We start from the raw sequence: 26,466 nt of genomic DNA, 5'->3' as shown, positions 1-26,466 counted from the left end.
CAGAAAATGGGGAAATAATTTCACAGAAAATGGTGAAATTTTAAAATTGTTTCCATTTCAGAGTTCAAAAATGAAACATGTTCTCATTTGTGTGGGGATATTTTCATCTAAATAGTTTTTTATATGATTTGTTTACTTGCCTGAAACTGAGTTTTTACTAAACAAAACATTTCAATGACAATTCCAATTTTTTAATAAATTTCGCAGAAAATTTTGCAAAAAAAAAAAAACCCAAAAAATTGATAATACTGTATTTGTGAAGAGGCCATTTTTAATGAAAAATCTGTGCAAAAAATTTCAACCTGTTCAGTTTTGAATGTTTCTTCCTTTGATGTGTTCCTAAATACATCAGTGATACCCTTCGGACTGAGGATAAATGATGTTTTGTTACCTTTTGAAACTGTTTATTTTGTAGGGAGAAGTATTTCTTGCTATTAAAAATATAATTTGAGATGGGGACTAATACCAGTTCAGATATCTTTTTGTTTTTAATCATGTTGCATATTCAAACACCCATCCATCCCCATTTTTGGTACATTTTGGAGGGAGAACCGGGGGAAAGGGTGTAATGTGAAAAGTAGATACTGAAATATGAGTTTGAGTGAAATGGAGTAAAAATAAGGATTGTTTCTCCACATGCCCTCCTTTTATTATAAATATCAAATATATTCTGAACTACACTGAACTACACTGCTTTCTAAACTGAGTTCAAAAAGGGCATCAAAGTAAGTGAATAAGTAAAACAAGTCATTAAAGTTCAGGTTCTTTCCTGTGTCACAGATGGGCAGGAAGGAAGGCAAACACAACCTTAAGTCTTCTAGCAAGAGGAATGCATTACTTAGTAAAAAGAAAAAAGTCATAGCTCTTTGTATAGGTTGTTAGAAAAATATGGATTACATTTATATTAATAACGTTTTAAAAAATCTACAAGCTGTACTGCACAAATTCCATCTGTCTTCTAGGTGGAAACTCTGATTGCACTAGTTTCTCAAACTAATATTTCCAGCTTTTTTTTTTTTTTTTTTTTTTTTTTTTTAATTCACCACAATTAAGACAGTAACTGCTTGGTAAATGGAAATTACTAGTGATTCAACCAAGTCTTCTCAAGTATGTTAAATATGTAGTTAGGATGAATCATTTACTTCATTAAAACAAAAAACCAACACTTATTCACAATTTGTCTTCCTGTAAGTTTCTCGGAACCATAGCATAGCAAAAACTCTTAGTGTGCAAATAAATTTCCTAGCATTGTGTAATTTTGGGCTTTTATTTATTTGCACTGGATAAAAGGCATCTGACCTAACATCTGGTTTGTTTTTTAGAAGAAGAACTTTCTCTGTATTTGCAATTATCAAGTAGGAAATTGAGACTTTTAGATAAGAATTTGATGTTTTGCTAAAGGTGTAGTATCTGTGATAATAGAATGCAGTGTCTCAGTCAAATGCCTTCTCTCCCACACTGAATCTATGTTCAGCTTATATCCACTGCTGGTGACAGCAAGTAAGCAAAGGGAAAATGAATTGTGTTGATTAAAGGAATCTGAACCGAGGGGGCCCGTGGAAGGTCAGTGGTATTATTGTATTGCTATGCTGTTCACAGGGGTCTGAACAACAGATCACTTCCATATCTCTACAATTGACTGCACAGGACTAACTTAACAGGACTAGTTCAAAACGATTCCCCTCAGACTCCTACAAAGATTTTTTTTTTAATTGTCCTAATCAACCTCTCCTGTTAGCCTTCAGGTGAAATGGGAAGAAAAGCTGTTCAAAGCTTTCACACAAATTCAGTTTGTGTGAAAATTGTGTTCAAATAAATTATGGCTTTTAATTAATAATAATAATAATTAATAATTAATAGTTTTGAAGTAGTACCCACAGTGTGCTACATGCTGTATAAACACATAACAGAAGGTGAATACCCTGTGGCTAAGAGCTAATAATCTTTACAAAATAAAAATGTTCTTACCTCCAATTTAAATAAACTTGGTGACGTTCCCCAATTTTTAGGTGTTTACATGAAGTGTGTATAGTTGAGGGACAACCCTTTTTCTAAAGCCGAGGTTTTGATCTAAGACTGTCATGGCTTCTTTAAGGGATGAGGAAGTTAATGCAAGGCATTTACAAAGCCACTTCTTTAGGGAACGAGAACAAAAACTTATTCCCTGGCCTCTTTTTTCTGCTCTCAAATGACTAATGTGTTTTTGTACCAAAGTAGTTTACAGAAAATGCCTGTTGTCTTCAGTGTCTTTTTTTTCAGGTGCTCAGCGTCTTGCAGGATCAGAATTCATGTGATTAAGGAAATTATTATTGTAATGTGACATCTTCTTTCCATCTTGATTCACTCCCCTTATATTCTTTATAGAGACTCTGTAAATGATGTTTGATTTATTTCCCAATCTTTCCTCTTTCTGTCTTCTCCTTTTCTGACCCATCATACTCTGGTGGAAAAGGCTGGCTCCTACTGAAATCCTAGGAAAAACACCAGCTGCAAGTATGTCCTTCACAAAGAAAATACAAATTTAATGAGTGCTCTTTTGTTTCCAGTTATATATAATGTTTCATCATTAAAAGAGTGAGAAAATTAAACAAAAAATACCCGTCACTCACAACCTCAGCAGCTAACAACTTCCATTTTCATTAGTTATTTTTGTCTTTATGCTTGTAACTAAATTCGTCATGCAAATCAGATGTAAAGTTGTGGTAATAGTTGTAGGTTTTTCAAGTGTGTGTCATAACAAAATGAACAGTTCATCAAGAAACTGTAGGAATTCTTCATGCTGCTCCTCAATCAGTTACAGCATATCACAAATAACTAGTGTGTGAAATTAGGATGTCCCTAGGTTTGGGAGGTTGGTTGGTTGATTGGTTGGTTTGAGACTTTTTTTTCTCCTTCTCTATTTCAAAAGTGTGGCAGACTCCCATCAGTGAAAACTCTAAAGACAATTGGAATGTGTCCCAGAATTTTGAAAGAAATGAACTCACAGCAGTTCCTCTGTGTGTAAAAACTCTGACTATAGGAACGCATGTAGTGACAGGAAATTACTGACAGATATTGTGGACATCAGCAGTGAGCAGGACCCTGTAAACACTCATTTTACAGAGAGGTTGTCTAATAGTTAGTTTTGGTTGCAAGCCAGGTCCCATGAGTTTTGTTCCCAACACTCCCTCTGAGTGACCTTGGAAAAAATCACTTAATGTCTCTGTACCTGTTTACCCATCTTTAAAACGAGTATAATAATATTTACAGTAACCATCTGGGTGAGATGTTGTGAGGCTTACTGAATTTATGTCTGTGAAGCAATATGATGTCTTTGGGTGAAAGGAATTATTATATTAGTGCATAGCTAATGATTTATTGGACTGAATGGGAATTTTGTTTTAGAAATATCTAGTTATAGTGGTCACTAGTCAAACACCTGACATTTACACAATATTATGGGCTTTTTCCTGTCACCTTTGGTGTTTTCTAGGCCCACATCCCACTGCTGATCTCAATGGTCTGGCTTGCAGGATCAGCCTGAGAGAGACCAAGAGCAGGCCTACCTGCTTCAGGCAAGGCCTTGGGCCTGCCTCCTGTACTCTCATCCCTACCTTCAGTAAGATCACATCCACATGCCTTTAGTGAGCCCTAAACTTGGTACTAAGTGTCTGGAGAATCAAGCCTTTTAAAGGTACTGTAAGGCTTAATCAAGGATTGTAATGTTAAACTGATGTCTTTAGACTTACACAGTATGGACCTGATCCTGCAGACACTTAGCCCCCTCAGCTGGTGTAAATTGTCGGAACTCCATTGAAGTCAGTGGAGCTCTGACACTTTACACCAGCTGAGAATTTGGCTCTTTGCACTGTACTTTGAGGGCAATGGGACTATTCACAGTAGTAACCACTATGCTCAAAATCAAGTATTAGTGGGACCAGGCCCTATGATGGGTAAAAGACAATGGTGTGGCATAAACATGGATTCTATATTTGTTAACCAAAAAATTGACACAGCTGGTAAATAGTGCTCCTAAAAGATGTAATCACGGTGTGTGAACAAGACACCTATAGATTTTGCTTTTCTAAATGTTTGATTTTCAGTTTGATTTTTTCCATCATTCCCATTCTTCTTTTTGAGTGTTTATATTTGTTTTCTTTAACTCTTACTGACAACCCTACAACCCTACAGCTCTGCTCGCTTACTTTTTTATTTGCTAATCTACCATTTACAGATTGTGAAGTTAATGTTTCATCCAGGTTTTAGGACTGGTTTCCCATTCAGGTCTTTCATGTCACTCAAACTTTTGGCCATGTTCATCATGGGCTAAAGACATCTTACAATGTAGGGCCAGAATCTCTTCCCATCTTCTCCTTTTGACTAATCAGTTGATGCAAAGCAGCCGTGACTAGTCAGATGAGAATCCCCCCAGCAATTAGGTGCTGTCAGCTGGAGTACTGCAGGTAGAGTTTGCTCCTGCACCAACTACTCTCAGCCCCCAGCATAGAGGGCATGTTTGGAGAGGAGGAGGGCAGAGCAGAGAACAGCAGCATTCCACCAGTTTTTGGCTGACATATGATTCCTTAGGGACCATACAGAGCTGATATAAGTTCGAGCAGACCCTGGGCTGCTTCAGCTCAAGGCTGTGGCTGGAGTAGCTGTGGCTTCAGAATCAGCGATCTGTAAACAACTTTCAGATTCCAACCAGATCTTGGCACGGGTGAGAATCTAGTCCAAAGGCCTCTCCATTTACTCTTTTCATTTTAATAGATAGATAGTAGAAAGAGCACTACTTTGTAACTACAGTTAATAAAGGAAAAAGTGATAGTAAGCATTCAGGAAGCTTTTCAGAGATTAGGGAAAAAGAAATGTCTTGAATAAGTGGTCAAGAGGGCCTGTCAGAATTATTGTAATCAATGGTGCAATAGTATGGCGCAGTATTTTGAGGAAGCCTCTGAAAGACATGAGAAGAATTCTGTATTTGAGACTTTGAAGGTCCTAGTTGGATATTCATTCTCATGGCTTCCGCCAGTTAAGGACAAAAATGGAAAATATTAATAGGATATTGATGCACAACTTGAGCACTGGCATGAGCACTCTTGTGAATTCATAACTCCCACCAAGATATAAACTACAAATTAGTCCAAAAATAAACCCAAATAAAAACAGGCTGGTAACATGAGAGGAAGTGATATTTGTGGTTGAACAGTTACAGAATGATAAAGCACCTGGTCTTGACAAAATTATATCAGAACAGCTGCAGAGTGGAGGCCCAAATTTAGTTCACTCGTTTTATCGAGTTGCCTAAACAGTTTGGGAAACTGGTCACTTTCCAGAAGGTTTGGAAAGAGGCTGCATCATCATTTTTTCAAAAAAGAGTGATCCACTTGCTCAAACAATAGAGGAATAACACTGCTGCCAGTCCTAGGGAAGGGGTTTACAATCATACTACTGAATTGACTGAAATACTGTCCCAACCCAAAAATGAGAGACGACCGCTGTGGTTTCTGTACAAACCATGCTATATACGCTCTGTGGAATGTTATTGGCAAGCCAGACTGACAAAAGGAAGTTAACATGGCATTTATAGACTCAGTGCATCAACCACTACTGTGGAAATTGCTGCGCCAGTCCAGGGTGCCTCAGGACTGAGTGTACCTAGTGGAGGAACTGTACCACGGTTGCATTACAGACTTGTTTTCAGTAAATCAGTGGTATGTCAGGGATGCATTCACTCACCAACCTTATTTCCTGTTCTAAGAGACTATCTGACCACAAAGTTGATTGAAACCAAAGGAGGCGATGGAAAGTTAAAGATTCTTTAGAGGATCTCAAGTATGCAGATGATATTGCATTACTTGGAGAGATTATTGACCAACTACAGCTAATGCTGGAAGAGCTGAGAAAAAATTAGGTCCCTGCAGCTGTGCCTGCTGAGTCTCCTGATAACCTAAGGAGTCAGCTAGGCTGCCTGACAGATGCCCTGCCTGATTGGCTGAGGAAGTCAGCAGGGGGCTTCTTAAGCCCAGCAGCAGCAGTAGGTCGTTGGCTGCTCAACGCATATGTCCATGGAGACTCTGCCTCCCTGTGCTCTCCTCACTCTAAGCCTGCTCCTATTTTGTTCCTTCAGTGCTCCAGCCCAAATCCTACCCTGCACCCAGCCTTGTTCCCATTCTCCCAGCCCTGCTCCTGCCTTCCCTGAGTCCAGGTAATCCAGCTGTGTCCCTCGACTCTGATTCCTGGCTCAGACTCTGTCTCGACCCTTGGCTCTGGCATTCGGAGTCTGACTTATGTTCTGATCTTCAGCTCTGATCCCCAGCTCTGATTCTGCTTTGAGTTTGGGCTCTGGCCTTTGGACTCTGAGCACTAGGCCAGACTCCTGTTCCAACCAGTAGGCCTGATCACCTGCGATATGATTCCCTGACAGACTCTGTGGGACTTAAGATCAGTGATGATAAAATAAAAGGTGTGGATGCCTTTTATAAAATAGAAACGAATGATCTGCTGACGTGCTCCTAGATGGCAATAACATTGAATGGATGAATAGTTTTACATTAGGAGGCTCTATAACTGAAGAAGTCATGTCAGATCAGTCTTGCATCAATGACAGTTCAGTATCTTCAAAGGCATCAGTGTGGGTGGCAGGATGTCTGCGAGATAACTAAGATATGAGTGTTCAATGCAGTACTGATGACAACCCTGTTATATAGAGCAGAAACATGGCCATAAAAAACACCTGAGGAGAGGAAACTAAACAGTTTTCAGTTCAGAAGTTATGGTGTATCTTAACATCCATTGGTTTGATTTTGTTACAAATGAGGAGATACTTAGACGATCCCAGAAAGTTGCAGTCTTGCACCAGTTGAGAACAAGTAGACAGCAATGTTAGGGTCATGTCCAACGTGCAGAAGAAGGTACGCTTTTACAGTATGTTTATAGAGGTGAGGTGAGGTGAAAGGAAGTAGAGCACAAGGCTAACCATGAATGTAGTTGGAAATGCAATTTTGAGAGTTTTAAGACGCCTAAAACCTTCCATATTGACTCTTGCTGAAGGAAGAAGACTTGCAAGGGATGGTTCAAGATGGAAATCCTTTCTACATGCCACCATGGCTACACCATAGCCAAGTGGATCTGCTGCTGCTTCTTAGGATTTGAGGCAAAGTGTTGCCATCCATATGGCTTTGGAGGTCAGACACTGGTTCTTAGAGGCTGTGGGATTTTTGCTGCCCAAATTGACATAAACAACATCTAAGTTCCTGTCAGTGGTTTACTAATATATTTAACAGCAAAAGTGAATGAGCAAATCTTTCTACTGCAGAAAAAAAATCTTATAATGTTGATTTATCTGGGATAAATGAAGGATGTGTATAAATTGCTAATGTGGCACCTCTTCACTGTCAATCTTTCCTAAACACTTTTTTTTTTTTTTTTTTTTGGTGGGGGATAAATGGGTGAGTGTTTTCCTGAAGAATCCTCTGTTTTACTGCGTGAAGAATATAGGATGGTAATGAGTGACAGGACTGCAAACAGGTTCTGAATAGTACAGCCCATGGATATTAACCAGAAATCTTTCACTCTGTGGAGGAGTGTGTGGAGTAAAAACATTTCTACCACATTCCTAGTCTCCCCCCCCCACCCCACCCCGGGAAAAAAAAGACTGCTGAGAAGAACTATTCCTGGGCAGGGGGCCTAAGAACAAGGCATGCAGGCCAAATGTTTTTACGCATAATCCATTGGCTGGGCGATGATCCTGTTCACAATAACCACACACATTACTCATGGTCGTGCTAAGACTGCCTGTACAATGAGGCTGTGTGTGGGGCTGCAGCGGGCCAGAGTATGGGTGCATTCTAATGCTGGTTTTTGCCTCCAATTTTTTGAACCATATCGGGGGAAATTAATTACTAAAGGGTGTCCCAGATTTGCTTAGCAATTAAAAGTTCAAATGTGACTTAATCGCAGCCCTGTCTCCTGCACTGGAAGGCATTGTACTTTAGGAAGGTACAATGTCTTCCAAAGTTTGCTGCCATATAAGGGAAGCAAACCCAGTGCTTACATTCTGTAAGGGTGTGCAGTGTACGCTACTTAGGATAGCTAGCTAGCTCCATTGCCAAGTGCTGGTGCTAGTGCTAGTGTGTGCTAGCAAGAAGCAGCCCTTGTGTACAGGAGAGTGCAGGGATTGTGATTGTGTCCCATCTGTGTGCAACAGATACAACCATGTTGGAGGTTCTTCTGCCTTCCTCTCTTTTGCATTCATGTGGAAGCCTGACAAAATCTGCTAGAGCTGGTTGACTTTTTATTTTTATTTTTTAATTCTTTTGCAACAAAAATCCCTTTTTACCAGCTTAATTAATTTCGTTTTTACTTAAGGATTTTTTATTCATTCAAGATGTAGCTTTCAGATGTTCTTGTTGTTCTTACTATAGGGTTTACAGGGAATATCTGTAACTTTGCAAAAAACAAAAAGAAAGTCTGGGATTGTCTCTGGAGAGAAAGCTGACATTTTTATTCTAGTCATACTGGACCAGAGGGAAATTAAATGTGAAGAATGACTCCAATATTTAACCCACAACCTGTTGCTGAAGAAATTTTAATTAGGCATTGCAGACACCTGTCTCTTCTTCTTATCCCATTGCTGCTCTGTGGTCTGGTTTGTTTGAAATGCATTGCTGTCATCACTCTTGTAATGGGTGTGCAGGTGTGTCTATCACATAAATTACTTCCAGGTCTAGTATTAATGAAAATGTTTGTTGGCAGTCCCAACTAAAAGACTGAAGTATGAAGACTTAACTACTCATACCCCCTGTTGGTGGTCACTCTATGTCAGACTTACGGGCACACTGGTGATGTGGTGAAGTGAAATCCTACCTCACTGTTGCTTTCTGCTTTCCTGTTCTATAGATAGATTTTTCTTTCCAGGATTGCCAGTCTGGCACTCTTCACAAGCACAAATAATTTTAAAGGCTTCATGATTATTGGCTAATAGAAACTTTAGGAGGGTGTAATTTGAATCCATAGCCAGGGAATCTTTATGTGGTTTCAGTAACATGTAAGATCAATAACATTGACCTTTCCTTAACTGCAGGCTGAGTCTCTTCCTAGTCAGATATGGAACTCTGGTAATCAGGCATTGGGGATGAAACTGGGAGCTTCTTAAGCATACTCACAGAGTAACCCTGGTATCTTTTTATAGGGGTACAAGTGAAGGACAAAGCTTGGGAGTTCTCAAATTTGAGATCAAGGTTTGGTTTTACAATCAAGGCACCCTTTTCATTTGGAGATTACCGCAATGGGAAAATAATAAAATACGAGCACAGAAAATCCCCTAATATGTGGCATGAAGGCAGCCATTATATTTAACAATTTTTGTTTTGTTAGTTTGGTTTTAGTTCTGTTAAGAAGTTTGGGCTCTAACCCTAAGCCTTGTTCTCTCCCTATAGAGCAGTACAAGGGAGAAATTCCAGCTTCAAGATGGAGCAGTTCTCTCACTTGAAGAATGTCAGTGCATTTCCTCAGATTACAATTTAAATTGCTTAATGAATCTGGCATAAAGATCCACAGAGACAGAAGTATGATCTTTTTTCCCCTGCCAATAAGCGGGGCCCTGACCTGTATACAAAGGCTTGTATGTGCTTTTTTGAATAATCAACTGGATAATTGGTATTTGCTTTTTGCAGCTCTCCTCCAGCTGGAAAGTGAATTTTCGTTTGATAGATAATCTAAATTGAACTCTAAATTGCCCTTAAAGATTTTCTTGGAAAGGTATTATTTGTGTACAAAGCAAACCAAAACAGCTGTCTTAATGAGTGAACAAAAGAATTGCTCAGCTTCTGGGTGATATGCTGTACTTGAAAACTAAAGGTGTTAGCTATCTCCACCTGTTCTCAGCAATGGAGAGAAACAAATATCTAGATCTGAATATGCCAATCAAACTCATTTTCCCCCTGCAAAATAGACACACTTAGAGAAGGTAGCACCAAGGAGTGCTAAAAAATTATCCTGATTTCCTGAGTCAGGTCAAGCTGATGAATCAATAGATTTATCTTGGTCAAAGATTGTTGGCGTCTATCGGTCTGTCTACACTGCAGCTAGACAACTGTAGCTGGCCTGTGCCAGCTGACTCAGGCTCACAAGGCTCAGGCTGTGGGGCTGTTTAATTGTGGTGTAGATGTTCAGGCTGGAACCCAGGCTCTAGGACCCTGCGAAGTGGGAGGTCCCAGAGCTCAGGCTGCAGCCTGAGCCCAAATGTCTACACTGCAATTAAACAGCCCCTCAGTTTGAGCCCTACAAACCTGTGTCAGCTGCAGTGTAGACAAGGCCGGCTCCAGGCACCAGCCGAGCAAGCTGGTGCTTGGGCAGCAGATTGAACGAGGCAGCATTCCGCCCAATCCTAGGGCGGCACGGCTGCTTTTTTTTGTTGTTGTTGTTCCGCTCCGGCCACCCTGTAGGGGGCGGCGGTGTGGAGGATGGGAGCACCCTGCAGCAAGCCCGGCAGGGCAGTCCTCGTCCTTCCCTCCCCGCCGACCGGAGCGGAGCCCTCTCTGCAGGGGGCACGGTGGGAGGGGCCGCGTGGCAGCGTCCCGCTGTAGCCCTGGCCGCCCCCCTTCTCTCTCTCTCCCACCCGCTCCCTTTCTCCCCCCCCCCGCTAGCCGGTCCCCCTATACCCGCACTCTGGCCACGCCGCAGGTTTTTTTTTTGCTTTGCCGTTCTGGCCGCCCCGGTTTTGTTTTGGTTTTTTGTTTGGTTTTTTTTTTTGCTTGGGGAGGCCAAAAAGCCAGAGCCGGCCCTGAGTGTAGATATATCCTGAGTCTGTCTTCTGTTGTGGTCTCAGTGTGTATTGTCAAATTTCTTCTCTCCCATGGTTAGTTGCAATGGGAGATTAACAGGGGTCGTGACATAAATGTATCTGACATGACCCCTATTGTGATCAACAGTTATTCCAACATGTTCTAAAATTGTAAGAAAGCAGTTGAGTGGAAAACGAGGTGCAAAAGTTCACAAATCTGGGGGCGTATGTTGGGTTGTCTGCTGTTCTCTGCTATGATGGTCTGAAATTATACTTTGCACGCAAATGGCTTTTGCAGATTTACTGTAGTGTGGTTTGCAATTTTGCTTAACTTTTTGCAGAGGCCTGCTGGAGTTTTTTCTGACTGCTGTGGTAGAATATAGCATCTCTGAAGGTGAATTGCAGAGCAACAATAACAACAATAAAATCAGAAAAAATGTTTAATACATGTTAAGTCTTTAAGACTTATAGAGAGAGAGAGTATCAGATCTTCACTTTTTGCGAGGGGACCTGAATAGTAATTCCCAAGAGCAGGGAAGGATGAGGGAAGGATGCTGAATCTTAGACAATCAAAATAATATTTTCCCTATGGTTACTCTGACATTCAGCATACACTCTCTCCTAAAGTGAGAGAAGGTAGAACGGTAGCTGAGGTTACAGCCTCATGCATCATGATGTCTCAGGTCCTCCAGCAAAGAGTAGGAAGTGAGGTATTCATATTACCTTAGATGGAAAAACAAATTGAAGAAAACAATGTTTAAAGCAGACTTTATATGTCATAGAGAACCAGTTAAGAGCAAAACTGAAAGGTTTGGGGTGGTTTTGGTGTTTTTTCTCAGTTTGCTTTTTCAGTCATGTTGCTTGTAAGAAATAATAGTTTTATTAAGAAAACAGTGGATAGCTTCAGAACTTCTTAAAATAATATTTGTGGGCTAAATAGAGAAGGAAGATACAATATTGACTAATTATAATGATTGAGTTTATGTTGGGGTTTCTAATTGTATTCATTTATTTATTTAATTTCAGGGACATCACCCAAAAGCTCCTTATTCAGTATCTAAACAGTGGGGCTCTTTCTTTGTGGACAGCATCTCAGGATTGGAAAGTGCAGAGGAAACCTTAACTAACACATGGTCTTGCAAATGTATCAGTGCTTATAGCACTATTGCAATTCCAAGACTCGAAGCAATAGCAGGTAAGGAAGACTGTTCTTATTAGTGAATATTTAAAGTGTCCAGAAGTAATGCTTTTACATTGTAGATACTACCTTGAGAGAAATTCTATTTTCAAAACTCATCAAGACTAATTTTCCTGATAACACTCAACAGTAAATGGCCAGTCACTATTAATTATTTTGATGGTTATTTTCATAATAGTTGTAGGCTGGACTAGTTTGATTTTCATGGGTGCCTTTAAATATTCAGACTTTTATCTGATTCTCTTTGGTTTGACAATGGGGCTGGACATTTACTGAAGGATTTCTTCTATTTCTTGGTTTTTGCCTGGTCTTTCTCACAGAATTTTGCTACTTCTGCTCTTAGTGCAGAGCAAAACTAGGAGATATACACACAAGCTAAGTTAGCTTTTTTAAAAAAAGCCAAAACTATTTGTTTCAGTTGATTTATCTTTTCTGGATCAGTTCACCTCTTTATCTGCAAAACAGGCCTGTCACCAGCAGTGGCAGTATGCTTTAACCCTGACCTAAAAGGGCTACCTCTCTGGAGATGAGAGGCAGACTCGAGGTTCATGCAACCATCTGTCTGTCTATTGAGACTGCCAACAAGGGTGCCAGTTTTGGTGGATTTTTGATATTATCACGTGCCTAACAGAATCTGGACTGAGACCACTAACTCATTTCATTTTGTTAACCAAGCAGCATCTTATATGAATAACTTTGCATTCACAGTAGACTTGAGCTGGATTCAAAAGGTTGATGACCTACTAGTAGTGGTGAAGAGTTCTTCTTCCATTACCAGTCCTAGTCTAACCCATTCAATTTCCATGCTGAATACTCTTAACTCTTCATATCTTAAAGGAGTACATAGGTCATTGAATAAGTGTTATGATTAATTCAAAAAGTGCACCATTTAAAAGCCTCTTGGCTCAGTGTTGAGTCTATTTCATGCATAAAATGAAAGAATAACTAGTCTGAGGCCTTGGCTACACTTGCGAGTTGCAGCGCTGTAAAGCCGCCCCCAGCGCTATAACTCACTCCCCATCCACACTGGCAAGGCATTTGCAGCGCTGTATCTCCGTGGTTGCAGCGCTGCATGTACTCCACCTCTCCGAGAGGAATAGCAAGTGCAGCGCTGCCGCTGCAGCGCTGCAGCGCCAGTGTGGCCGCCCAATGCGCTGTGAATGGCCTCCAGAATTATTCGGCAGTATCCCACAATGCCTGTTCTAGCCACTCTGGTCATGAGTTCAAACTCTACTGCCCTGGCCTCAGGTAACCAACCATGTGACCCACCCTTGACATTCCCCGGGAATTTTAAAAATCCCCTTCCTGTTTGCTCAGCCCGGCGTGGCGTGGAGTGCTATCAGCGAATCTTTCCAGGTGACCATGCCTCCACGCACCAAGCGAGCCCCAGCACGGAGCAATGGCGAGTTGCTGGACCTCATCAGTGTTTGGGGGGAGGAAGCTGTCCAGTCCCAGCTGCGCTCCAGCCGTAGGAATTACGATACCTTAAGGAAGGTATCAAAAGACATAATGGAAAAGGGCCATGACCGGGACGCCCTGCAGTGCAGGATTAAAGTGAAGGAGCTGCGGAGTGCCTACCGCAAAGCCCGCGACGCAAACGGCCGCTCGGGTGCTCCCCCCGTGACCTGCCGATTCTACAAAGAGCTGGATGCTATACTTGGGGTTAACCCCACCTCCCCTCCGAGCACCACCATGGACACTTCAGAGCCGGTGGGGGGGGGGAGGAAAAAGAGGAGGAAAACGGGAGTGATGGTGGTGGATGGAGACACCCCAGAATCCCTGGAGCCATGCAGCCAGGGGCTCTTCTCGAGCCAGGAGGAAGGTAGCCAGTCGCAGCGGCCGGTACTTGGTGGAGGACAAACAGAAGAGCGGGTTCCCGGTAAGCGGTTTTTTTTTTTTTCGGGAAGGAATTTTTTCAGTGCGGGCACTTTGGGAGAGGAGGATTAGGCATGCATGACTAGGTGCGGATTAGTGCATTGATGTGGTTTATCACATCGCAGTAATCGGCCTCGGTAATCTCCTCGAATGTCTCATCCAGAACGTGTGCAATGCGCTTGCGCAGGTTTATCGGGAGAGTCACCGTGGTCCTTGTCCCAGCCAGGCTAACGTCCCTGCGCCACTGTGCCACGAGGGGCGGGGGGACCATTGCTGCACACAGGCAAGCTACATATGGGCCAGGGCAGAAGCCACATTGCAGTAGAAGACCCTCCCTTGCTTCCCAGGTCACCCTCAGCAGTGAGATATCATCCAGGACGAACTCCTGTGGAAAATGTTGGGACAGTGTTCAGTGTAGGTGCCCCCTGAAGCTGTTGGCTCTCCCCAAGGCACAGAAACCCAGAGGACAGTGCAGCCCTGAAACAATCAGTCCCCCTTATTCACCATTTTGAGGCTCCCATTGGATATGTGTGCTCTGTTTCGGACAGAAAAATTATGCTATTGTGTAGACCCTGTGTGTTTTCTACTCCTTAAGTGCGGGGGGAATCATTACTCTGTCTGGTATAAACAATGCTGCCTCTGTTAAATGTTGCATTTTGCCTATACAGCTGCATCAACCTTGAGACCTCAGCCGTCCCTCTTATCGCCTGCTCAGAGACTGCAAAGACGCAGGAAGAGACCGCGAAAAAGCAAAGAAGACATGCTGCAAGAAGTGATGTGGCAATCTATTAAAGAGAATGAGAAAGCACAGAACTGGAGGGAGAGAGAAAGCAGGATCCGCCAGGAAAACGCAGCGCACCGGCAGCAAAGCACTGATAGGTTCATAAGTATCCTGGAGCGCCAGGCAGACGCTATCCAGGAGCTGGTAGCCATGCAGAAAGAGGAGCAGTACCGCTAACGCCACCTCCCCCCCAGCCCTTGTCCCAAAACTCTTTCTGTTGTGCCCCACTGTCACCTCCAACCCACTTTCCCCAACTTCTGTGTTCTTCACGCCACCCGCTGCCTCCAACACCAGTAACTTCACCACCCAGCCCTGAAAACCACGACCCTTACCCTCTGCACTCAACCCCCATCACCATGCAGTATAGCTGTCCTGAAGTGCAGCACTCACTGCACAGCACACCAGACAGGACATACACGAATCTGTGATTGTACCATTCCCCACTCCACCCCCTTGTTTCTTTTCAATAAATATTTTTTTTTTCTTTTCAATAAATGGATTCTTTGGGTTTGAAAACATTCTTTATTATTGCATAAAGTAAAAGACTCTTTAGCCCAGGAAATAAACAGGCACTGCAAATCTGCTTGTCTGCTTAGCAAACACTGATTCCTAAAGATTGGAACTACTGCACTTCACTCCCGTGCAGGGCACCAGATATCACTGCTGGTTTTCAGCCTGAAATTGCTTCCTCAAGGCATCCATAATCCTTGCAGCCCCGCGCTGGGCTCCTGTAATAGCCCTGCTCTCTGGCTGTGCAAATTCAGCCTCCAGGTGTTGAACCTCGGAGGTCCATGCCTGAGTGAAGCTTTCACCCTTCCCTTCACAAATATTATGGAGGGCACGGCACGCGGATATAACCGCGGGGATGCTGTTTTCGGCCAAGTCCAGCTTCCCATACAGAGATCGCCAGCGGGCCTTTAAACGGCCAAAGGCACACTCCACAGTCATTCGGCACCGGCTCAGCCTGTAGTTGAACCGTTCCTTGCTGCTGTCAAGGCTCCCTGTGTAGGGTTTCATGAGCCACGGCATTAATGGGTAAGCGGAATCTCCAAGGATCACAATGGGCATTTCAACTTCCCCTATCGTGATCTTCCGCTCTGGGAAAAAAGTTCCTGCCTGCAGCTTCCTGAACAGCCAAGTGTTCCGAAAGATGCGTGCGTCATGCACCTTTCCGGGACAGCCTGTGTTAATGTCAATGAAACGCCCACGGTGATCCACAAGCACCTGGAGAACCATAGAGAAATACCCCTTCCGATTAACATACTCAGATCCTAGGTGGGGTGGTGCCAGAATAGGAATGTGCATCCCATCTATCGCCCCTCCACAGTTAGGGAAACCCATTTGTGCAAAGCCATCCACTATTTCCTGCACGTTACCCAGAGTCACGGTTCTTCTGAGTAGGATGTGATTAATGGCCTTGCAAACTTGCATCAACACGATTCCAACGGTCGACTTTCCCACTCCAAACTGGTTTGCGACCGACCGGTAGCTGTCTGGAGTTGCCAGCTTCCAGATTGCAATAGCCACCCGCTTCTCCTCTGGCAGGGCAGCTCTCAATCTCGTGTCCTTGCGCCGCAGGGTGGGGGCGAGCTCCTCACACAGTCCCATGAAAGTGGCTTTTCTCATCCGAAAGTTCTACAGCCACTGCTCGTCATCCCAGACTTCCATGACGATGTGATCCCACCACTCGGTGCTTGTTTCCCGAGCCCAAAAGCGGCGTTCCACGGTGCTGAGCATGTTCGTGAATACCACAAGCAATTTCGTATCATATGCGTTACGCGGCTCGATAGCATTGTTGGACTCCCAACCCTCACTCTCACTGTCACTTTGGATCTTAAAGAATAGTTCGACAGCCAAACGTGACGTGCTGGCGAGACTCATCAGCATATGCCTCAGCAGTTCAGACTCCATTTCCTGCAGACAGATCGCGCTGCACAGAAACTGTTGAAAGATGGCGCCAAAGGTGGACGGAAACAAAGGGATTTCTGGGATGCGAAGCGATGCATCACGGGGCATTGGGACAGGACCCAGAATCTCCCGCACCCACACCCCCTTCCCACAACCTACGGCGCCAGAATGGGAAAAGGTGCTCTGTGGGATAGCTACCCATAATGCACTGCAATTGCCGCAAATGTGGCCACGACAGTGCGCTGGGCAGCTGTCAGTGTGGACAGACTGCAGCACTTTCCCTACTCAGCTGCACGAAGTCAGGTTTAACTCACAGTGCTGTACATCTGCAAGTGTAGTCAAGGCCTGAGAGAGAATCCCAGAGTTGCCAAACAAAGTTAATTCTACAGCCATTGCCAGCACATAGGCTGAATTACTACTCACACTTACAAAGGGCGATAATGTTTAGTAATCAGCTAAAGATACCACTGAATAGTTCTGTTCTGTGCCAGTATATTCTGAGAATGCAGCTACATTATAAGGATATTACAAAACAATTAGCCCAATACAATGTAACTTAATTATATTCTATCCTTGCTGCAGGCAAAGTTTCTATCATTCCAAAGTTAAGTGGCCCAATTACCTCTAGCCATGAAAAGAACTAAGGGAAAGGAAACCTCCGTGAAGTTCCCCTCACAGAGTTTTCCCTGATTCAGTCTAGTGGGTAGGGTTTGCGTACCCTTTGACAGCATTTTTGCCTTTGGATGCCATGGGTCCAGGGGAAATCTGCTGGGTCGGCCCTGTTTTGGGGCTACTTTCCCCACTCCAGTTCCCTGAAAACACAGCTCTTTTTCCTGGGCTGGCAAAGTCTTGAAGGGAGATTTCCCACTTCAGATGGTGGGGGACAGCACAAAGGTTAAGGCTGCTTTGCAGGCCTTAGAGGGCAGTGCATTGCACACTGACTCTCCCTCTCCCAGGCCTTCTCCACCTGTGGATTCTCAACACTGCAGAGTAGGGTGACCAGACAGCAAGTGTGAAAAATCAGGACGGGGGTGGGGGGTAATAGGAGCCTATATAAGAAAAAGACCCAAAAATCGTGACTGTCCCTATAAAATCGGGACATCTGGTCACCCTACTGCAGAGGGTTCTCTGTGGTATCTGGATCCTGGCCACATGGGGCGGAAGAATTGTGTGTCATGGAGCGTTCCCTCAATGTGATAAATATTAGGGAAATGATGACTCTGGAGGCTAAGATGTAACCCAGGCACATGAGCTAAGGGAAAAATCAGAACCAACATTTTTAAACTTGTAACTGTGCACATTATAGTAGAGGATAAGTAGAGCTGTATAAGAACTTTATACACTTCTTCAAAGAGAGAGTTTTTAAAAGGTCCATTCATAATTTGATGTTGGGGAGGTCCTGACCCCACTGCAGTGACTTGTCTGACTGACTTTAGGACAAGCTGTGTAAGTCTTGTTTGTCTTGGCTGGCCTAACCTTGATTTTTTGGCAGAGATTATAAGTTCTGGTTTTGCTGCATTTGTTTTGGAATAACTAGCTAGACGACCAGCTATACACGGTTGATGTGCTCTGGAGTGCTTTCTTTTTCCTCACCAGTATGCTTGTTCCTGTCATGTCACAAACACATCGGCCATGCCTGAAGGACATTATCATTTAAACGCAAAGATCTGACAGAAATGTTCATGGAAATCCAGAGAATGACTTTGTCACAGGCTGGCTGGCCTTTAAGGGTTCAGCCTGTGACAGATCAGCTACCCTCCCTCACCACCAGCTGATCCTAATCGCCTGGAGCTCACATGGCTCAACTTAGATATCAGACCCAGCTGCTGGGGGAGAGCTGGAGATTTCCATAAAGAGCAAGGTGAGCTTAGCTGGAGTCAGGAGACCCAGAAGAGAGGAGATGGGGAGTGTCTTCTCTCTGAGAAGCAGCCTGAGGGAAGGCTGAGAAGTGGAAAGGAGAGAAGAGCAGACAGGGTGAGTTGGAAGCCTGATTGGAGGCAGGTAACCTGATGAGCTTCAGCCTGCCTGAACTCCTGTGGGAGGGGAGGAGTGGGCCAGCCCCTGGCTATTGGGGTTGTTTGAGGCACAAGAGCAAATGCTGAGTCATGGGGAAAGACTATGAAGGCTGAACTGTGCCTGTGAGGAAGACAAGGCCTGTTGAGCCTGGTGGGGCTAAAGATTCAGTTCTCACATTTTTAGTTGGATTTCAATAAAGAATTTTGCCTCCTTGGAAGGACCAAGACTTTGCAGAGTGGTCTGGCTGAAGGGACAGGACACTTGCAGTTGGAGTAGGCCAAAAGACAATGGGAAACTGAGGCAAGGGCCACATCTGGCCAGTAGAGGGCAAACTGAAGTGGCAACTCTGCCAGAAACTTGTGTACTGTTTTTTCATAGATTCATAGATTCTAGGACTGGAAGGGACCTCGAGGGGTCATCGAGTCCAGTCCCCTGCCCTCATGGCAGGACCAAATACTGTCTAAACTATCCCTGATAGACATTTATCTAACCTACTCTTAAATATTTCCAGAGATGGAGATTCCACAACCTCCCTAGGCAATTTATTCCAGTGTTTAACCATCCTGACAGTTAGGAACTTTTTCCTAATGTCCAACTTAAACCTCCCTTGCTGCAGTTTAAGCCCATTGCTTCTTGTTCTATCCTTAGAGGCTAAAATGAACAAGTTTTCTCCCTCCTCCTTATGACACCCTTTTAGATACCTGAAAACTGCTATTATGTCCCCTTTCAGTCTTCTCTTTTCCAAAGTAAACAAACCCAATTCTTTCAGCCTTCCTTCATAGGTAGTGTTCTCTAGACCTTTAATTATTCTTCTTGCTCTTCTCTGGACCCTCTCCAATTTCTCCACATCTTTCTTGAAATGCGGTGCCCAGAACTGAACACAATACTCCAGTTGAGGCCTAACCAGCGCAGAGTAGAGTGGAAGAATGACTTCTCGTGTCTTGCACTAACAGATGTGTTGTGAGCATCCCAGAATCATGTTTGCTTTTTTTTCAACAGCATCACACTGTTGACTCATATTTAGCTTGTGGTCCACTATAACCCCTAGAGATCCCTTTCTGCCATACTCCTTCCTAGACAGTCTCTTCCCATTCTGTATGTGTGAAACTGATTGTTCCTTCCTAAGTGGAGCACTTTGCATTTGTCTTTTTAAAATAGTGAGCATTATATCCAGAACAGGGACAATATTTTAGTAGAATTGGTTGATACTTTTTAAATAATTTTTTTTCCTTTAAAAAAATGACCTTTTTTTACCAAAACAAAATTTTCCGTCAAAAACTGTCAGCATTGTTGAAATTTTACATTTTATCACAAAAGCTTTTGGGGTTCTAAATTTTCATCAAAAACCCTGTTGAATATGTTATCGATAACAGGGTTTTTGTAAATGAAAATTTTCCATAATGTTTTTTATCATTTTTAATTTTTAAAATAATTGGGAAAACATGAAAAAATTGGGGGGGAAATATGGCTGTGTTTTGAAAACTTTGAAACAACAGCAACTTTGAAATTTCAATTTTTATCATCAAAATAGGTTTGACCAGCTCTACTATGCCTTTTAGGAGTTATACCTAAAGATTTTACACATGTAAAAGTAAACGGTTCAGTACTCAGTTAGCAAAATAGCTACATTATAAGAGCCATTTATCAAAGAGTATTTATAGGAAAGGTCTTTTAAAGTAGGTGCTGCTGTCAGAGCTTTTGCTTTATCCCATACAATCAAAATATAAAGCTAGTTGTATGTTTGAATAGATAAAATGATTCCTTTGCTGAAGAAAATAGTCTGGTGGCATCTTTCAGTGATGGTGTCATATCTCCTTCTAAAAGAGTTTTGCTTCATCTCTATCCCCATTTTATAATAATAATACTCTTATATAGCTGTCTTTCTATTTCAATAAAAATCATTGTTCTTTTTACTTCACTATCCTCACTTCAGAGATACTGAGGTTTTAAATGACAGCGGCATGGTGTGAGTTCAACAGTGGGGACAGAAATTCTAAATTCTAAGCTTGGTTGTGATACTGAGTATGTCTACACTGCGATAAAAGACCCATGGCATGGACATGGCTGGCCCAGGTCAGCTGACTCGGGCTCGCAGGGCTTCGGCTGCGGTGCAATAAAATTTCAGGGTAAACTTTTGGGTTCAGGCTAGAGCCTAGGGTCTAAACGCATGGCTACACTAATTAAAAACCAGCAGTTGGCCCATACCAGCTGACTTGGTATTGCAGGACTCGGGCTAAGAGGGTGTTTAATTGTGGTGTAGCCATTTAGGCTTGGGCTGGACCCAAACTCTGGGACCTGCTCCCCTCACAGGGTCCCAGAGCTCAGGCTCCAGCCAAGCCTGAACATCTACACCTCAGTTAAACAGCCCCTTAGCCCGAGCTTGAGTCAGCTGGCACAGGCCAGCTGCAGGTGTTTAATTGCAATAGACATACATAAGACCCCACAAGGGGAGAAGGTCTCAGAGTCCAGGCTCCAACCTGAGCCTGAACATCTGTGCTGCAGGTTTATAGTCCCAGTGCCAGAGTCCCGCAAGCCAAAGTCAGCTTATCTGGGCTCTGAGACTTGGTGCCATATGGTTTTTATCATAGTGTAGACACTACCACTGACTCAGTACCACTTACCCTCAGTTTCCCCATCTGTAAAGTAGGAATTGCTAGGTATTTTTATTATGTATAAATAAAATGTTACTTAAAACATTTCCTTCCAGATTCAGATACCTCCCATTCTCGTTTCCTCTCCCTTCAACTCTCCCCTTTTTTCAGACTAGCTTTTTAAGATGTTAACTTTAAGTAAAGGTAACTTTTGTTTTTTCCATTCTGTCTTCCACCATTTGTACCAGCTTCAGTGTGGAGCATCTTTGGTTGCTCCTCCAATCATCTGTCTGAAAATGACAGCAGATAATAGTATGAACATCCCATTCTCTTCAGCAATAATCTGGGTTGCTCATTGGTTAAGAAAGAAAAGATTCTCTGCCTTTGGATTTTAGCTGATACTATCATTGCCTCTTAAAATAGGACACCTGTCTTAATATTCCTTAATCATAAAACAAAGAATCATAGACTATCAGGGTTGGAAAGGACCTCAGGAGGTCATCTAGTCCAACCCCCTGCTCAAAGCAGGACCAATCCCCAACTAAATCATCCCAGCCAAGGCTTTGTCAAGCCTGACCTTAAAAACCTCTAAGGATGGAGATTCCACCACCTCCCTAGGTAACCCATTCCAGTGCTTCACCCTCCTAGTGAAAAAGTTTTTCCTAATAGCCAACCTAAACTTTGTTTATTGTTAGAATTGCCCAGAAGACAAAAATAAATAAATAAAAATAGTATTATGTGGTGAGCCCCATGTATCTATTTCAGTTTGCAATGAAACTGAAATAAAACTGTGAAAGTGAAATAAGTATTATTTTAAGATATTATCATCTTGACTTTTAAGCATTTTTAAGGAAGTCAACTAAATAGGAGAGTTGCATTCTGAATTGTACCTTTGATAAAGTAAAGGGGAACTGAGATAAAAAATAATTATACTTATATAGCAGCTCAGCTCAAAGGGGCTGAAATCACTTCTATGAGCTAATTCTCACTTGCTTCCCCTAGTAGGTAGGGAAGTATTCTGAAGATGTGGAAACTGAATCACACAGAGGTTAAGTGACTTGTAGACAAGTCCCTTAACCAGGAGGCCAGCCCTACAGTCCGTGCTCTTTGTGTCCTTCCTCAATTTCGATCTCCGTCAGTTTCCGTTCATATTCTCCAAATAGAAGAATGGTGGCGGCCATATTTTCAAAAGCAGCCTCCAAAATTATATGTACAGTTTTGCATACCAGTTTGTACATACAGATTAGAGGCTTTGCATGTCTGAGGTTTTGCATAAACCTGGGTGTGTAAAATATCACCTCCTTTTTCAGAGGCTGTGTTTCAGTCACTTAGAAAATATGGCTCTGACATCTTGTGTGGTGTGAGGGGGTCTCTCATTCTCACTTTTTGCTGTTGACTTTTGATCATGTTACCCATTATCCATTTAAATATATACATGTCCTGTTCAGTGTAGCTATTCCATCAACAATAGCCGGTATTATATATGGAGGATGTCAGGTCTAAACAATATATTACTTTCAAGCGAAGTATTTTCTTATTTCAAAAGGCCACTAAATACCAAACCATTAGTAGTGCCAATGTCACTGTTTTTAATTTGACCAGGAGACTAATATTTTTCTTGGCCCCAAGGTCTACAGCAGTGATATAAACTGTCATGATTTTATTGTGAATCTCCTTATATTTGACATTTTTCTTATAGCCCTAGCTCCTGGAATCCTGTGATTATATAAGAGTCTGAGACTGAGTTCTCTCACTCACTCACGCTTTTTAAAAAATTTCTAGCTCTCATGGTTGCAGAGAAAAGCTTGAAAATGTGAAACCTAAAGGCCCCAAGCCCAGAAGCCAAATAAAAAGAACTCAACATTTATTAGTTTTTACAAAATCTCAGAATTTAGGCCAATCTCAAGATTTTGGGGCCTGTCTCATAACTTTTGAATGCTTGAGGTTGGGAGTACTGCTACAGACAAGGAACAAGAGAATGAACCACCTGGAAGCTTTAAAATAGGTGTGGTTTAAAGAAAAATTAGTGGAAAACCTAGATATTTTCTGGGTGTAACCTTTATTTTACATTTTATAGCTGTTCTTTTAAAATGCAAACATTATTTTATATTCAGACACACATTTCAAATCCATTCTCATTTGGGTTTAGGAGGATAATGCATATATTTGGAAATCTAACAAACCATCTAAAATCCAGTCATGCTGTGCCCATGTAAGTGCATAAGTATTCCTTCATGCCTTATCATTATTACAATTAACTGATGGAAGAGCAAGATCCCAGTTGGTGGTATAATTTGTCAAAGCCATCTCTTTAAAGATGCCGAAGGGGGTATATTCTGTCTCCCAAAATATGCAAAGGGTCTAGGGGGGTCACTCTGCTTGTTGTGTAAATGTGATGATAAAATTGCCACTGAACCGTGTCAAAGAAGCTCATGTTTCTGCTTAGAGCTGCAACTTATGGGTGCGATAGAAAACAGAAGACAGATGTACCTCGTATAGTAGAAGTATTCTAGATTGCACCTCATACATCTGCACAATTCTATATTTTGCACCAAAAAATAACCGTTCCACATCTCTCCTTCAGTAAATATTTAATAGCTGAGTAGTCTAGAGAGATCTCATATTGCAAAGAAGTCATTAATTTTACCATTTATTTACTGGTATACTCAGAAATTTATCATAAATAATTAAGACTAAACTACAGTTGTCAACATAAACAAAGTACATATTATGAGGCATTTGTTCTATTTTTTTCAATTACATTTCTTCAATTAAGGTCCATTGAAATTAATGGGAGTCTTTCCAGTGCCTGCAGTGGGGTTACAAGCCTGTACTTGCTCAGATACTACAATGTGAAGGCCCTGTAAATACTTAGATAAATAAATTGCTCGTTCACTGGCAGAATCCATTAATCTGAAGTGTATCCCAGTCATTAGTGCAGATTAGTGAGGTTCAGCTGTATATTTTTTAGTCTCCAAGTACAAAGATAGAATGCTTCTCTACAGTATTGACCTGTACCTAACTTTAAAAAAAGGTTGCGCAAATTTAGACCTTTCTTATGCTTGAATGGTAGTTTCCATGGAAAATCCTGAAAGATTATTTTTTATAATGGAAGCACTGAGGGAAGAAAGGCTTTTTTAAATAAATTACATGATGTGTTTAGTGAACAGGATCGTTTCAGATTTCTGATGTCTCTGTGGGGGTTTTCCTACAAGTGGCTAAATTGTCATAAAAAAGAAATTGCTGCAGAGGGGCTGTGTGTTTTAAATATATTGCCAGTACCTTGCTCTGAAGCATTGTTTGCATACATCTGAACTGAAAAGCATCAGCTGTGATATAGGGCTGTTTTGAATTGTTGTAGTTGTAGTCTTGATTTGAGAGATATAAAGAGTGCCACACTGCAGATTACTATTTAAAAGAAAATAAATTTGTTTTCTCAAATGAAAATTAGTGCTGAAAACCACAATAAACTGCTTTTTGATAAAAGCAAATGTACATTAAATCTGGCTTGTAAAGAGTCTTTGGGTCCTTATTAAAGAAAATTGTTGAACTATTTGGTATGATTCTTTGAGAATGACTTTGAACATAAACAGTAGGTTTCCTTTTGTTTGTATTATGATTTATTAAATCCTTTTGGCTCCATATAGATGTATTGACTTGTGCCCTTGGAGTTCTTATCAAATCATGCATAACCCTAAAGATTACTTCCTCGCCAATGACTGACAGAAATGTTCCTGTAATCTTTCTTCTGCACTGTGACATGTCAAAGCATAGCCACCTCTAAATGATTAAAGGGGTAAACATATGAGCAACTCATTAAGGAGGGAGAACCACTCAGTTATTTCCACTGTAATGTTATTCTTCAACTCAGGCAGTATAATTTCATTTTCAGGCTGTAATTGGGTCCTGACTGGATCCCAGAGCAGTAGGATGGTGCATATCCTTTAACCAGACTTGAAGAATTGTTTTTCTCAGTATCCTAAAATTTTACTGGAAATGGTTACAGCCTTTATCCCGTCCTATCATAGAACGTACATACTGTGGGTTGGTATTCAGCCTGCCCCTCCTTGATTAACAAGATAACTCAAAACAACTCGAGGACAAAGCTTCTCCCAGTCATGGCTCATTTCTCCCTTTATGGCTTCTCAGTCACAATCTAGCAGTCTACTCCTACTTCCCTTATATCCAGGGTAGCATTAATGAACCCCACCTGCCCCAATCAGTGAATAAGAATCAATCAGAATTTCCCAGCAGGGTTCCAACTCCTGCTGACAGGGTCTGCCACTCTGTTACAATTACTTTCTACAATTAAGTCTTCAGTGCAGACTTAACTCATGCTCAGCTACTGTTTTTTCCCTTAACATGCTCTGTGTTCACACATCCACAGCCTCTATCACTGCCACAAGGCAAGGCAGCCACCACTCCCTGAGCTGAAGGGAAGAACGCAAGGTACCTTTTAACATGTATTGCTACTTTGAGGTAACTGCAATAAAAATATACAGTCACAGGCAGTCACAGCAATCCAGATGTTATGGTCTTCCAGTTCTTTCCCGTAAGCCCCCTGGACATTCATACCTGTATACCACTTTGCCGTCTACCTGTGCTCTGGCCCCTGACCAGAAGTTGACTGTCAATCTGTATCCACACGGCATCCCACCTGAAGTTTACAGATTGTCTGCTTGCAGTTTCTCCAGCTTCATCCATCTCCAGCAAGACAAAGTCCACTAACAATCCCATGGAACAGTGAAACTCTTACTTAGGCCAGGTGTGGGTTATAATCTTTTGCAGCATTGATATGTCAGTGAGCGGTGAGATGAGGCGTGGTGGCAAAAGGTCCTAGCGTAGATGCAGTTCTACTGACAAACGGTGCAATTGCTGATAAAGATTATTTTGCTTGGGGGTGGGCTGAAATAATCTATATCACTCTTTTGCTGGTATGAGTTGGAACCATACTAGGAGCGCTGTGCCAGTGTAGTGTACCTGCAAAGCCTTCCACGTGTAGACCTGGCCTTAGGTTTCAAACCTTCAACTTCATTTCTCTCCCCACCCCCTCGATGCTCAGACACTGCCTTAGTGCCTGCAGCTGAGTTTTTAGTGTCCGCCATTAAAACCTTGTTAGGTAGTTCTACAGGCTGACTCATTCAAGCATTTAAAGTCAGATAAAGATAGAAATACACAAGGTTTCTAAAGAACTTTCCTCTCTCCGTGCTTTTTTTTTTACCATACAGATCATTAAGAGAATGTTATTTTATAATTTTTGTTTGACTCATTTTATTCTATATTTAGTTATATTAGTTAATTTCAATTTCTCTTTTAATTTATATATATCCTA

The 26,466-nt window shown here is 42.1% G+C and overlaps 1 protein-coding gene across 1 annotated transcript in view; it reads left to right on the top strand.

Annotated features, from left to right (window-relative positions):
- The window catches only part of LOC128834717 (dermatan-sulfate epimerase), a 293,933-nt gene that overhangs the window by 189,160 nt on the left and 78,307 nt on the right, over positions 1–26,466 (top strand). Inside the window, exon 11 of the mRNA XM_054023742.1 lies at positions 11,792–11,960. Coding sequence (XP_053879717.1) covers positions 11,792–11,960 — 169 coding nt within the window. The remainder of the gene's footprint in view (positions 1–11,791; positions 11,961–26,466) is intronic.

This window comes from Malaclemys terrapin, chromosome 3, assembly GCF_027887155.1.
Source record: "Malaclemys terrapin pileata isolate rMalTer1 chromosome 3, rMalTer1.hap1, whole genome shotgun sequence".
Lineage (NCBI taxonomy): Eukaryota > Metazoa > Chordata > Testudines > Emydidae > Malaclemys > Malaclemys terrapin.
This window is presented reverse-complemented; position numbering and strand designations above follow the sequence as displayed.